The sequence below is a fragment of the Vespa velutina genome, chromosome 1 (assembly GCF_912470025.1).
Source record: "Vespa velutina chromosome 1, iVesVel2.1, whole genome shotgun sequence".
NCBI classification, from domain to species: domain Eukaryota; kingdom Metazoa; phylum Arthropoda; class Insecta; order Hymenoptera; family Vespidae; genus Vespa; species Vespa velutina.
Window position 1 is genome coordinate 15,206,396 of NC_062188.1, and position 15,209 is coordinate 15,221,604.

The 15,209-nt window shown below is 35.5% G+C and overlaps 1 protein-coding gene and 1 long non-coding RNA gene across 5 annotated transcripts in view; one reads left to right on the forward strand and one right to left on the reverse strand.

The window, feature by feature from the left end:
- LOC124953572 overlaps positions 1-15,209 on the reverse strand; it is a 331,352-nt gene that overhangs the window by 9,323 nt on the left and 306,820 nt on the right. For 2 of the 4 annotated variants that reach the window (XM_047505115.1, XM_047505105.1), the window contains exons 6-10: positions 11,291-11,500; positions 10,335-10,595; positions 3,239-3,355; positions 2,985-3,098; positions 2,710-2,853 (exon numbers count right to left, since the gene is read on the reverse strand). In XM_047505115.1, the coding sequence (XP_047361071.1) occupies positions 2,710-2,853; positions 2,985-3,098; positions 3,239-3,355; positions 10,335-10,595; positions 11,291-11,500 (846 nt within the window). Of the gene's footprint in view, positions 2,620-2,709; positions 2,854-2,984; positions 3,099-3,238; positions 3,356-10,334; positions 10,596-11,290; positions 11,501-15,209 lie in introns of all 4 variants that reach the window. The other 2 variants (XR_007102265.1, XM_047505123.1) reach the window with 2 other exon arrangements.
- Positions 10,936-15,209, forward strand: part of LOC124953884 — a 47,579-nt gene continuing 43,305 nt past the window's right edge. Inside the window, exon 1 of the long non-coding RNA XR_007102359.1 lies at positions 10,936-11,401. This is a non-coding gene — a long non-coding RNA (uncharacterized LOC124953884). The remainder of the gene's footprint in view (positions 11,402-15,209) is intronic.

Sequence of the window (15,209 nt, forward strand, 5' to 3'; positions counted from 1 at the left end):
GACGCCATTTTTAAATTATCGTCGTGCAGTAAATGAATTATTTTTGAGTGCTATGTATCCTTTTATGCTCTCGGAAAGGTCGAAACTTTCCGATGCTCTGTGAACGGAACATCAGGCGCAAAAGGAATATTGCATGAAACGAAAGAGAGGTTTCGATTTCCGTTTCATCTTGCTATATGATATGTCGTATATACATACATACACACACACGCACACACACATACATGCACACATATATATGTAGGTATATATATATATGTAAACGCATTTATCATATATACACACGACCGTCTCGTTCAAATCTAACCTCGCGAAGCTTTTTTTTTAATACTTCATCGTAATTATTCGGGCGATTAAAATTTCGACTATATCAACACATTCTCGTCGAAGTAAAACGCTTCGGTGGTGTTCGTACGATTTTCCGTGGTAGAAAAGAAAAATATGAGAGAGAGAGAGAGAGAGAGAGAGAGAGAGAGAGAGAGAGAAAGAGAGAGAGAGATAAACAAAAAAAATATAAACGAGAATTCACACGGCGATATTTCGCGTCGTAATGAAAATCGCGCTAATTGCGCGGTTAAACGACGCGCGTTGTAAATTCTCTCGTTCTTCTGAAAATGAATTGAAAAAAAAAAAAAGAAAGAGAGGGGGAAGGGTATAAAGGGAAAAAATCGAGGAAATCGCACAAAATTCATAGGAGTCAGCTCATAAGATTCATACAAGTCGAAAATGCGTCCACATAAATTTTTTTCATCAATTCTTTGGCCTTCTGCGCGAGAAGAAAACTGAGCGTGGTTAACTAATACGAGCAATAAATTTTCATTAACGAAAATTACGAAGTTGGTATCTCATACTTTGTATGGTTATTGGCCCAGGGATGAAAGGATGAGAGAAGGCTGTAATTATTTCCTGCGTACCCTACATAAATCAGTCAGCGTGACCAAATGAACCTCGAATAGCGCTTGACCATCCTCTTTCGACGAATGAGAATCATAAGAGAATGGAAGATTTATGTCAGTTTGGTCCAATGTGACAGAAATTAACAACGAGCGATCAAAACGATTCATTTTGTTCTTGTAGAATTTCTTTCTTTCTCGTTCGATTAAAATATCTTTTGAGTGAGTTCTTTTATCAATAGTTACGAATACTTTTCGTTAGACGTATAAAGGTGTTGTCTATCGTAAGGGTTAAATTAAAAAGTTTTTATCGATAGTCATAAACATAATAATAAACGATGTATCAATGTTGTTTGTTTTCAATGTCTTATGTAATCATGTTGTTTGTTTTCGGGTTCTATATTAAACATTCTTTTAAATATATACATATATATTTCTTCGATATTTCAGTTAATTACGTAAAAGAAATTTTGCGCAGTAGTTTTTATTAAATGAGATTTTTCAGTTCGTCAAAGAAACTCATACGTGCTTTCGCCTGTATAACTCTCGTGAGGATGTTTGGAAAAGCGGAGATGCGAAAAAAAAAAAGAGGAAAAAAATCATTGTACAAAAGAGAGGAATAGCGTCGCGATATTAAAGAAGCAAGAGAAGCGCATAGTCAGACATTGCAATCAGAACGTCATTTTCGTTCTTTTCAAGCTTCGTACAAGGGCGTAGCCTCTGGCAAGTCGGTCATTTCATGTATGTCACATCGCGACTAGGAATGTATGTATGTATATATGTATGTATATAAGATCTATTTTAAATGTCTTATATTACTGATAAATTTAAATACGTTATTGACATCAATCTTCGCGAATACGAGTAATTTTATTTTTATCTTATCTATGATGAAACTTTTATTTTGTAAGGACATATTAAATATCAAGATCTATAAATAATTCTTCTCAGAATGTGTACACGTATGTATGTAATATTCAATATTTCAGGTTAATCAGCTCGTATAAAAATAAAGAAAAAGAAAAGAAGAGAGAAAAAGAAGGGCGATAACGTAGGATGATCAAACGATTGGGTCGATATTAAACTTTTCGATTAATTCATATCATGGCCTATATTTCTCTTAGTATTACTTCTATTATTATTATTTTCTTTTTTTTCAAATTCTCTTTGCAACTAGCAATATGGTTGTTCAAGTAGTTTATGTTATACACTCTTTTCAATGTTGAGAAATCCCTTCGGAGAAATTCAATTAAGTTAGTTTGAAAAATTCACTCTCCTTCTTGTAACATCCCTTTCTCTCTCTACTTTTGTATCTCTTCTTTTTCTTCCCTCTATTTTTTTTTATTTTTCTTATCATCTCCTTCGAATCTTTTTTCTTTTCCTTTTCTAGTTTATATCGTTTGTTCATTTGTTCTTTCAGTCACCCGTCCGTTTCGAACAGAGAGAAACGATGCGGAAATTCGATTCTCGCTGGTTTGTCACCAGTAACGCGGGTATGGCGTCGCGGGAACGGCGTCGCGGCGCCACGCTCGATTTACGAGGATTACAGGCCGCTTATTGCTTCCGGTTACCCCTCTCTTCCAGCCTAGTATACGCTTCCATTCCTCTTTCACGCAGGCATGAGTTTCTCTTGACGCGACTACACTGCGTGTAAACGAGTGTAACGAGCGACGATTTCCGTTTCAGCAATTACGACATAGCTACATCGATTATTCTCTCCTCCTACCTATTTCATCCCTTATATGTTCAAAACTCAATCGACAGATAGCCGATTTTTCGGTTCCGCAATTAATGCTCTTTTCGAGTTTCTACTTACCGTTTTTTTCAGCCGCGATATTGGAGACATATTCAGACCGGCAATGATCGCCATCAATGAGTTGAAGTTGCCGATATTAAAGCATTCTCGAGCGGTCTCTATCCAATATTCTACGACGCGCACGCGTTGTTTCTTCTTTGCGTGCTACGATAAAAAGAAAAAGAAAAAAAAAAAAAAAAAAAAGAAAAAGAAAAGAAAAAAAGAGAAAAAGAAAAAAATATGAAGTTAGTTTCGAGAATGTTAAAAGATATAGAACAAAGTTTTTGATTTATTACCTTGCATACTTCGGTCGCTACGAAATAACTCAATCGATTGAACCACTGGACATAAGACTCAAGATTCCGAGTCTTTTTCATGTCCTTGAAAGATGTTTCCAAGTGAGGAGATTCCTGGAAAAGACGATTCGACGACATCTCGATATTAACAACGTTTTATTTTATTTCTTTATTTATTTTTCTATGCTTTTTCTTCCTATAGAAGTCCCTGTTTGGAATGAAAAGAAAAGGCATTTTTGTGTCATGAATGTTACCTTAGCGAATGCTTGGACAAATTCCTCGGGGCCGATGTAAGAGAGCCTCTCGAGTTCCACGTGGGTCAATTGTTGTGCCAGTACCGTAGCGGAGGGGCAAAGCTCGGTGATGTCCACCTGAAAGACCAAGTGACAGAAATGCTTTGTGAGAGAGTATGGAAGATTCTTTTTCGTATAGATACGAAGTGAAAAGAATGAAAACGTAAAAAAGGATAGGGGGCTTGACGTGTACGAGATGGAAAAGGAAAAGAAATAGAAAGGAAACGAAAAAGAAAAAGAAAAAGAGAAAGAAAAAGAAAAGTAGTAGATGGCCTGGATTGGCGTCTTCTTGAAGGAGAACGCGAGAAGAAGAGAGAGTATTGTCGCGACGCTCGTCGCCCGTGTCTGTTCTCTTTCAATTTCGCGTCTCGCGCTTTGTCGAGCGCGAACATTCGAGCCAAGACCAACTTCTTATCTCTCGGACGATCGTGGTCTCCAAAAGGTTACGGCTGGTTGAACATGGTACGGAAACAAACATGGCAGCGATTTCACTGAAGTTTTATACTACAATCTCGTAATTCGATGTGGGCACTGGTAACTCCTTATGGCAAAAGAGATACGATAACGTTCGAGAAGTGTAAATAGAAAATATTTCTTCTTTGAGAGAGAAAAGAGAGAGAGAGAGAGAGAGAGAGAGATGGAAAAGAGAGTAGTGCCTCTTTAATAAAGATTTTTCCGATTCGTTCGTTTCTCAGGGCTACGCCGACACTCGTTCCTCTATGGTCTTGGGAATGAAAGAGAAAAACGCCGACAGATAGCTCCAGTCGTATATTTTCGCGAGATTGGGAGCTCGGTACTCGAGACACCTCTCTCTCTCTCTCTCTCTCTCTCTCTCTCTCTCTCTCTCTTTCTTTCTTTCTTTCCCTTTCTTTCTCTATCTCTCCTTTTTCACTATTGGCCGAATCGACCTTGCTAAAATTTATATCCTCCCTGTGGTTCCCTGAGACTCGTCTGACCAACTCTCTTCTTCGTTGACCGTTTCCACTGTTCCGTGCAATTCTTTCGAATATCTCTTTCTCTCTCTCTCTCTCTCTCTCTCTCTCTTTCTCTCTCTCTTTCTCTCTTTAGTTTAAGTACTCTCGGCTTTCGAGATAGAAACAAAACTTCTGTCATTTCTCATAGACTTTTCTCCGTTTTCATATTATTCCTCCCCATGGCAATCGAACGCCTGTTATCATTTCTTTTTCTTTCCAAATCAATGAACGAGAAGGAGAATGAATTGTTTGTATTGTTTACGCTACCGAAAATATTACGCTTTTGTTGATATTAATTAGAACGACGTAACATATCGCGCACGATGTTAGTTCCATTGTATTCGTATCGATAAGGTTTCAGCAGTTTATTGCATTATTTTTGTAGATTCTTTATTATTCCCTTCACGAAATATCTCTACGTTTTTTTTTATATCATAGGAAAATTGAAACCAATCGAATAAAATACATTACGTGAAGAATTTCTTTGACTTTCGATTCGGTCATTAACGGCCATCAAGTTGCGCCGCAATACTTTATTCAGATTCTGTAATTTAGTATCATTCAGTATACATTGTTTTTGATATATTAAATTATGTTATAAAAAGACATATGTTATTTGTCCATGCAAGATATTCAAATTGATAGCAATACGATAATTATTAAAGTTGCTGTTCCATTTCATTCAAATGTTGCATAAAAGTAATCAGACTTTTTGTTATTATCTAATTGCAGTAATAGATACCCTTTACATTTATTCTCTCTCTCTCTTTCTCTTTTTCTCTCTCTTTCTTTCTCTCTTTCTTTCTCTCTTTGAAACATATATATATATATATATCGTACTTTCATGAATGATCATATATCTTACGAGGAAAAAAAGACTCGACATGCTTTGGCAAAGGAGAACGAAGGAAATGCAGAAAACCATAAGCAAGACAAGTCTTATGATTGGTCTGACCACTACCATAGTCTCCTCTATTATTTATATTTCCATTTCTGTCTCTAGTTTTTATGTTCTTTATTATTTATTTTCGTTCCGAATGAGAAGAGGTTGTTGTACTATATAGCGCAAAAGTAAAATCAGATTAGTTCCAAATTCCACATTTTGTTTTGCTTTCTTCTTGCTGGTAGACCAAAGGATAGAAACCACTTATTCGTTACCATTGCAAACATACATATGTACACATAGAGATCGGCAACGGACATCCTTGCGTGACTCTATGCGTAGATGAGAGCAATGTTGTCGAGCGTGTACGTGAAATATCGTCGCTATTAACCTATTTTTTCCGGCTATGCGAGATAAAAAGAAATGACACGTGACAAAGAGAGCCAAGAAGAGCTGAGAAACGACGAAAGCCCGACCTAGATTTTTTTCAAGTTGGACGACCAAAGTTGACAATCCAAAAAAAGAAAAAGGAGATAAAGAGAGATAACAAAATAGATCTTTGTCAATTTAGTTAGTTACATCGTTAAGCAATCAACTTGTTAGGAAATGATCAATAGTAGTTGTTTTCTGAAGCAGAGAAATGGTAATTAGCAACGAATTCGTTCGTTGAGTACCTATAGGTAATTGCTCGACGAGTTATTTTTAATTACTCGTCTACGATTTACACTGTAACATCGAAAGACGAGGAAAGAGCATCGATAATGCAACGTTTTAATTGGTCCTACTGGTTTTATTGGTCCGTCTAATTGGTTCGTAAAAGAACGACCTTATCTTTTTCTATCTTTGTTTCCAGCAAGTATTTTAACCTGTTTTAAAAAGCTTAACGATTTTCACCGGATCATCTTAGGAGTTGAAAGGCGTCGTGAAATTTTCAAGAAAATTCTAATCTGTTTCGTAATACGAAATAAAATGATAAATAAAAGAAAGAACTAAAGGGATAAGAAATAAGAAATGGAAAATAACGTGCATTGTTCGGTTTGTCGGACGTCAAAGTGCGTTTAGGTTCGATCACCTTCAAAGCTCTTTCTCTCTTCCTCACTTTGACTGGTAAAGAGAGGACGTCGTATCTCTTCGAGATTTTCCTTTATTCGATCCTTCGGTCGTCCTGTTTCATTTGATTTTCCAACGATATTGATGGCGCGACACAATCTTCAAAGAAACTTGCGTATGAGACTGAAGGGTATCAAGATTGCGCAACCTTTTTCTCTTTCTTTATTTCTCTTTTTCTTTGTCCTTTCTTTCATTTCTCTTTTCTTCTTCTCTTTATTTCTCTCTTTCTTTTTTTCTTCTTTTCCTTTTCTCTCATTCTTTTTTTCACGTTTCGTATGTTAAATATAAATATGTAGATGTACGTGTATAAGTATATATGCATATGTAAATGCATATATATATATATATATATATATATATATATATACATGTATATATACCGGGTGTACATTTAAGCTCGCTTTGCTAGAGACAGTTAGAATTATTCTTTATAGATAAAAAAAAAAAAAAAATACAATAGTTAATAGGAACATTTAACTTGATTTTTTTCTTTTTTTTTCAAAGGAAATATTTATCGTTTTTCAATATAAAAATAATTTTATCAAGGCTAAAGTGAACGAACTGAATGATTTTATAGAAACACCTTATAGAAATGGTAAAAGCAGAGAGAGAGAGAGAGAGAGAGAGAGAGAGACATTCGAACAAAATGTAGGTACGTACTTTTCTTGGGCAAAGCGGAATGTCCAAAGCGACGACGAATGAGATCGCTGAGCTGCGTGATCGGTTTAGAAGCAAATGGAATCTCAAAGTCTCTTTTATTCGGTCGAATTATTATGCGTCGAAATACATCAAATCCTTATATTATGTTAAAGCAAAGAGAAATTTCCGTATGGCGGATCGCGATCATTTTCCCCTTTTACGTATTTCAACGGGAACCCGTGAAAACGTGAGATTCTCTTCTTATTATACGGCGATAAAGGATATCGTAAAATTACGAAGATTTGTTATTTCGAAACGCATGAGATTTTGCAATCATTTTCAAATATTAACGATGTGAAATAAAGAGTAAGAATTGATGGAAGATTGCGTTTAACATTAGATATTTTCTTTTCTCTTTTTTTTTTTTCTTTCTTTTTTCTTTTTTTCTTTTTTTTTTCTATCCATTTCTTTATTCAAATGTAAGATACATAAGTACTTATTCTCACGTACAAGTATCATACTGAAAGCTGAATTTTAATTAAACTTTGTTTGAAAGTGAACTATTAAAAGTGTCGTATCGTTGGTTTCTAAGGGAGACGAGAAATTCAGTGAGTCCGTTCTCGAAATCGTTAACGAAATTTAATCGGCATAGGAGTGAACGTAGCGCATTTACCTCTTTCCAAATACGAACTTGGAAACTGCGTAAGTTTCGAGCGCGAGATAATCCGATGGTGACCAAAGAAGTGTATTACGACGTTATGCAACCTGCGATTCTAGATGAAGGGTTGTGCGGGTGAGACGTGGAAGAGGGGCACGTTGTGGAATACGCCGATAAGTTGCGCTCGTTCGGTACGCTTGCAGTACCGTGAGCAGAATTTGCACAAGTTTCTTGCTAGTAACGATTAGCGAGGACTTACTAACGCGCTGATGGGATTCATCCGGGCAAGAAACTGATTTGTCACGTTCGAATGCGTTTTTCTTATCCCTCGAAAGTCCATATCCATTTTAATTCAATACTTTTGCGAGGTACAACGTATCGAAGAACTTTCGATATTTTATTAAAAAATTATAGTTAGATAGTTATATAGTAAAATATTCCAAATATCTCTTCGTTGTTAATGGGAATATTTTCTGACAAAATATTAAAAAAAAAAAAAAAAAAGCCGAGAAAGGCAAAAGTAATTTTCCAAAATCATATTATCTCAAATTACTATAAAACAAATTTTTCCTTTTTTTCTTTTCTTCCTTCGTTAAAATTGATCTATTTATTTACATGGAAACACGGTTTTTTTTTTTTTATTTCTTTACGATCTTTCAATCACGTCAATAGGACGATAATGTTAATGAAAATTCTCGTGGCATTTCCCGAAAGGGATGGTCTTTTAAAACAGACGAATGATCTTTAAAACGTTTCTCGTGTCGTTACGTCAACAGATTTAATCCGTAGAAAGCGGCCAAAGCGAACTTTCCTTTGGTGCGGTTTTTCCTTAGCTCCACTCGTATGTATGTATGTATGTGCATTGAATCGCTTACTTAGTAGTACCGAACGAGAAAGGCTAGAAAAGAAGGAGGAAAAAAGCTTCGATGCCGAAGAGCAAACTGAGAAATGAAAATAAAAAAAAAAAGAAAAAAAAAATATATATATAAAAAAAAATAAAAAAAGGAAGATGTATAAAAGGAGCAGGCCCGTCGAGAAAGAGAAAGAGAAAGAGAAAGAGAGAGACAGTGAATTCTTTTGCAAAGGCTTCAGGTTATTAAACTCAAAGTTCGTCGTACTTTTCGAAACTCACTCCACTATGCAAAAGTGGCACGATTTGTCGACGAGTTCGCCTGTAAACGAGAGATCTGCTTCGTGCGACTAACGTAAAGTTTGAGATAAAGCTAGTTTCCATCTTTTCGAATTAATTCGTTCATATTCCTCTTTCATAAACTGAGAATTTGTAAAGTTATAACTCATATTTTTTATGAATGTAATGGACACACCTATTTTGTTTCCATCAATAAAATTTTCTCATATATTTTATATAACTTAACAATAATTTTTGAAAGAGAAACTGCCTAGGTATACTTTTTTTTTTTTTTATTCTTCTTTTTTTTACTCTTCTATATGTTTTCTTTTCTTTTTTTCTTTTTTTTCATTTTCTTTCCTTTCCATATTTATTTCTAAGAAACGTTCAAAGTTTTGATAAATTATTGATACATACGTTGTGTTTTCTTGCTAGCTTCATGAGAAAAGATTCCATTGTAGTTTTTACGTTTCCTTGAAAGAATTCCTTGCTGTTATTGACTTCTAGAAACGTTTGTTAACTGATTTCTATCGTTCTCGGAAAAAGAACTTTTTGCTTCCATCATAATGAAATCCTTCGTGTTGGCTCCGAACGAATTGCATAACATTTACATATCCGAACGTAACATTTTCGTAATCACTGTCGAGTTAGCTAACGTCGAAAATTCTCTAATGCTGTAGCTGTTAACGAAGTTTGGGAACGTTCAAGGACATAAGTTACGCATTGGCAATTTCTCTGGACAGTACCCACGGATATCAGCAGGGTGTAATACCGGTGCTCACGCAATTTCCTCCTGATTAAGGACCAAGCGAGGACGCGAGCTTGACCCGTGCGTCGGCATATTTAACTAACTAATGCAGTTGCAAATTAGCCATTAGCAGGTGTTACACGCGGTGGCAGATAGGTGTACGGTAATCAAATTAACGGAATAGTTACTGTCTCTCGTACTAGGGAAACTAGCAGAGTAACGCTGTTACACTAACTGCGCAAAGTGCACGCATCTACAGGATAGTGACCAAGAGAACTCGCGTGCACGAGAGAGAGAGAGAGAGAGAGAGAGAGTGAGAGAGAGAGAGAGAGAGAGAGAGAGAGAGAGAGGCGTAAAGGTGACCGATGAGCATGGGATGAGTGCTTATAAACACGATTGCGAAGCAAGTATTATATGACTATAAAATCCATACGCGTGAGAGGAATAGAAGAGCCAATGGTGGATTAGCGAAAATGCCTATGGAATATTAACACGGAACGAACGTTCGGTTACATCGAATCTCTCGATGTCCTCGATTTATCTTCGTAAGCCGCGACCTGAAATTCGATCGATGAATTTTGGACCGGAAATTTTCCACTTTCCCGCAACGACTCACAAATCCCTCGGTAAAGACTCGATCGTGGAGTCGAGTGTTCCTTCGCTTCTTCGATGGCTTATCCGATGTTATAGATGATATATATATATATATATATATATATATATATATAGAGAGAGAGAGAGAGAGAGAGAGAGAAGTAAGATAGTTTACCACACGAGTCGTGAGCTCGCTTCAATTAGCAAGTTACATGTTAGACGACACGCGGGCATTCGTGCTGTTAAAATTCAGAGATCCATCGTGGTTGGTAGGTTGGTCGGTCGTCGGAGGATGACGCTTCATCGTTTCAAAGTTACGAACCTGCGTGAGCTGTTCAGTCGCCGCCTCGGTGGCCAATCTCGCTAGGCCCTCCTCGTACCTCTCGAGGGCTGTGAGCCTGAGAAGTAAGTTTTGAAGCAAGGCCGAAACTTCCTGTCGCGCGGCCGCGTCGACCGCAGCGACCTTCTGCGTGATGGATCTGACGTGACCCATCACCCTTTCGTCCCGAAAATCGTACGGGAAAGTCTCCGTCCATTCTGCCAACAGCTGCACCAGTCGGGGCACGAAACGGTGTAGTCGTTCCTGCAAAATCCTCGTGTTACTTTGATTAATTTGCATTTTCTCCTACCATCTACCACATTACTATTATTATTATTACTATTACTACAATCACTATTAATATATCTCTTATTTTCCTTATTTTCTCGTTTCTTATTCGTTAAGAGAATTTCTAAAATGACATATCTATTTATTAGTAGATATCTCTTATATTTTTTTGTTATATCTTTCATTAAATATTCTTTTTAATCAAATTTGTATTGTATATATATATATTATTAAATCGTTACCGTATGTATATGTATATATATATATACACACACACACACACACATATATGATGAGAAATGTTTTTCATTTGTATATAATATCGATGAACAACGATTTAAAATGACCTTTAAATAATGTTTATTACAAGTTATAACCAAATTACAAACACATATAAAGTGATATTTATAATATAATCGTGTTGTTCCCTTGTCTCCTTGGGTAGGACAATGTCGACCTAGAAATTGATTCGTAAAGCAGCAAAAAAAACTCGTTATCTTTGAAAAGAGTAGGAGAGGTAAGATGAACGATGAGAGAAGAGGGGAGAGGTCGAGGTGAGATGCGACGAGACGATAACGCACGGTACCAGTCGTGTTCTTGGCGGCGCGGTAGGCATATCTAAGAGAAAAAAAAAAGAAAGAAGAAGAATAATAGAGAAAACGAGAACTCACCTTGCCGCCTTCTCCATTCAGATTTTGCTGATGTTCGCAAAGGGCGCAAACCTCACCCAATAGCTCGTGCGGTTTGATGAAGAGCCTTGCACTTAGCAAAAAGGCAAAGAGGTAAGCACGATCGGGATAATATTCCTCGGTTGGTACCATGTGCTGCACTAACGCTTCCAAGGATCCAGAAACTAAGTTTCCGTCTCGGTACACTAGAGCCTGAAACAAGAGAACCGACATTCTTGAGTACGTGAAACAAGATACCTCCGAATATGTCACCATTTGTTTTTCCACCCTAAATGCAAATGCAAGGTACGAACTTGTACGTATTGCGCTTTAATGCACTTCTACTGAAATATACTCGTCTACGTTAATGTAACGCGAGGAAACACGTTGTCTTGATAATGGAAATCCTTTCTTGCGAAAATGTTTTGTGCTTTAGCTTTTTCTCCTTCGACGAATGAGATAATAAAGATCGTTCTACAATTTAAAACATTTACTGACTCTTCAATTTCATGCAAATCGATATCGTTGTGTAATACTATCTTCCATTATTTATTTATTTTTAATTTTTTTTTTTAATATAAGAGTAAATGGATGAGTTACAATTGTAAATTATTTATCTATATGTATTTAAGTCGATTGTATAACATTATCTCGTTGAATTGCCGTAGAAAATTTCGAGAATGTTGCAAGCTTCCCTTCGTAGTTTAAGATTTGTTTTTGTGTAGATATCTACTTACTTCCAAACGTGTTGCTTCAGGATTACAAAGTTTCTTGTCAACCACCCTGTTGAAGGTAGGAAAATTCGTACGTGTTGCTGTACTTAAAAGTTTCTAATAATCTCTACTGTATTTAAATGTAACACGAGATAAATTAATGTAAGTACGATATACCGAGAATCATTTATTCGTGTTGGTATTATGAGATGGTTTATAAAATAAATTAATCAAATTTTAAATCGCTACGATAATAATACAATTTTATAAGCTTTGTTAAAATTATATTATTCTTATAGGAAAAATGTTACGTTCTTATCGTAAAATTATTTCTTTAGGTTTTATGGTATTTATTGTACGAATGTAAACGGAAACTTTGTAATCCTAAGATAGGAAGGGATGACCCTTTGGGTCTTCCAAACGGAAGAAGTTGATGTTATGAGAGTGAACATTTCGCCAGACTTCGTAAGCGTTAAATGCAACGAAAAGTTTGAGGTAATCCCCGAGCTTCGTAAGTCAACGGGATTAATTGTAAGAGACTAAGATAGCTATTCCTATATTTTAGGTATATGTTATTTTTAAATGAATCAAACTTTTACGATGATCAAATAAGATAACATTCTACTACTAATTGAATTAGATCTGTTGAGTTTTGGGAACGAGAGAGGGGGGAGAGAGAGAGAGAGAGAAACAAAAAGAGAAAAAGAGGGTAAGAAATGAAGAGAAAATAGAAACGAAAGTATTTCCACGAATCGCTGTGGCAATAGAGTCAGAGATCCCTTTTTGAGGTTTCCACAAATGTTAGTATAGTATTGAGATACGTCGTTCTAAAGTTACTACCAAGCCGCAGTCTGTTAAATCTGTGCGCTATTAAAGTTACGCCCATCACTATGCCGCTAAGCCCTGAACATCTCTATCGAGGATTCAAATGGCTTAAACTTAGCACGGGTTAATATACCATCGACGATGAAACATTTGCAACGAAAACTTGCAAACCATCGAGGAACTTGCGACGTAACCAGGACGACCATGTTACTACGAGGTAATATTAACGACATAACAACGGTTACAGGCATCGTTACAAAGTGATGATTTTACCGTACGCTCAGAGAAATTTCTCCTTTCGCTTTAAAAGCGAATGCAGAGCGTAATTATCGGATTAATTTTTTTTAAATGCGAAAAAGATAGAGAATGAGAGAGAGAGAGAGAGAGAGAAAGAGAGAGAGAGAGAGAAAGAGAGAGAGAGAGAGAAAGAGAGAGAGAGAGAGAGAGAGAGAGAGAGAGCTTCGTTCATCGACATTATTCCTCGGGAAATTATTACGTTGGCATGGAATTTCATTAATTTACTAATTTCTATCTAAAGCGCTACCCTTTGTTTTCTTTCTCATCTTATTAATAAATGGTTTTATAATAGACTCATCTCTCTATAGTCGATTTTTATCTCGACTTTGCAAATACATACGCCATTGGTATGTTTCGAAATGTTACGAAGTTTTAAGAGGATTACTTTCATCTTCATTTAGACGGTGAGAGCTACAAGACCACGTTTCACATGAAATACAAGTTTTATTGGGATAAAGAATTCTCTTTCTCATTGTTACCTCACAACCTTACTTATTTATCCGATGTTGTTTGAAATTATCCTCTTTACTTTTTTGTCTACTTATTTGCTTTCTTTTTTCGATTTTTTCATTTTACGAACTGAAATGTAAACAATTACCACTATAAACCTTTGCAAATTACAATTTCGATAATATTTCTTATAAAGAGAATTACGACAAAGATCCATAATTACATTTTCGATAAGTTTTACGAATACTGAATCAATTATTAAAAATAAGATTGTACTATGTACTTTTATAATTATATATATATATATATATATATATATATATATATATATATATATATAAAAGTACATAATACAATTTTATTTTATATATATAATAAGCGTTATTATTACGAATCGTTATGAATATGATAGTTAAATATTATAAATTATAAATCAGTGTATCATAATCATTATAAATAATTTATATCAGCGTAATAAATTGGATATGTAACACACAAAAACCGAAATGGCTTTGTTGATGGTTAAAATAATAAAATGAATGGACTATTATACGAATAATGAAATGATTCAACTAAAGATGAAACGTAATATCGAAATGAATATTTTTACTTTGGAAGCAATTTTATTGTTTTATTTCTATGTACTAAAAAATATATCTACGTTTAATGGGATAATCGTAATTCATCGTAATTTCTCCAGCAATCTTTGCTTACATTTCTTCGTCTTGGTACAAGTTTTGTTCGCAAAATATAACAGTGCACATTCATCTTAAGCGCGACGCGAATTATATGAGATCAATATTATGTTGATCGTACATGTATACATATCTAGAGACAGAAGTTGCATGTTACTGAAATCGGCCTATAAAATTAACAATGCGTACTTTGCCACTTAGCAGGCGCAATCTAAAGTTTGCCGTCTTATTATGCAAATAGAGGTTCGTACGTATTTACCAGTTTCGAATAGCAAATTTCGAATAGTTGAATTGAATTTCGACGTATAAAGTGCTGAATGAAATATGTCGGTACGTTAACATTAACGTTAACGTCAAATTCGTTTCTATCGATTCACGATCGAACATAATCTCATTTATTCTTCTTTTACCCTCAATGTCTCTCTTTCTCATGCGGAGAATTTGGTGGAAGAAAAGTAAAGGGAATGATGGATTAGAATGGATAGACAAATTGGAAAAGAAAAAAAAAGGAGATAAGAAAGGAGAAAAAAGTAAGTAGGATAGTGTTCAAGATAGAACAGCAAATTGTCAGAGACAATTTAGAATCTTCCAAGGAATCAGTCAAGCTTTATTCGGTTGTTTTCGTTCGTAGCATTGATCCTACTTACTGACTACACTTGAAAATCTTGAAAATCCTCAATAAGTCTTTTCTTTTTCCAATATTTTACTCTTTATTATCGTACCAATTATTCGTTCGCATAAAGAAAGAACGGACATGTCTCTATTTATTCGTTGGTTTGCGGTTAACTCTTTGAGGCACGGCGGGATTAAAAGTGTTCCACCTTTTTGATGTATGCACGGGCACATAGTGGCATGGTGAGACATTTTTAGTCCCACCTCGAAATCTTGCAGTAGCTGCATGTGCATAGGTTTATATTTCGCCTTATTTATATAAAGCAGTTG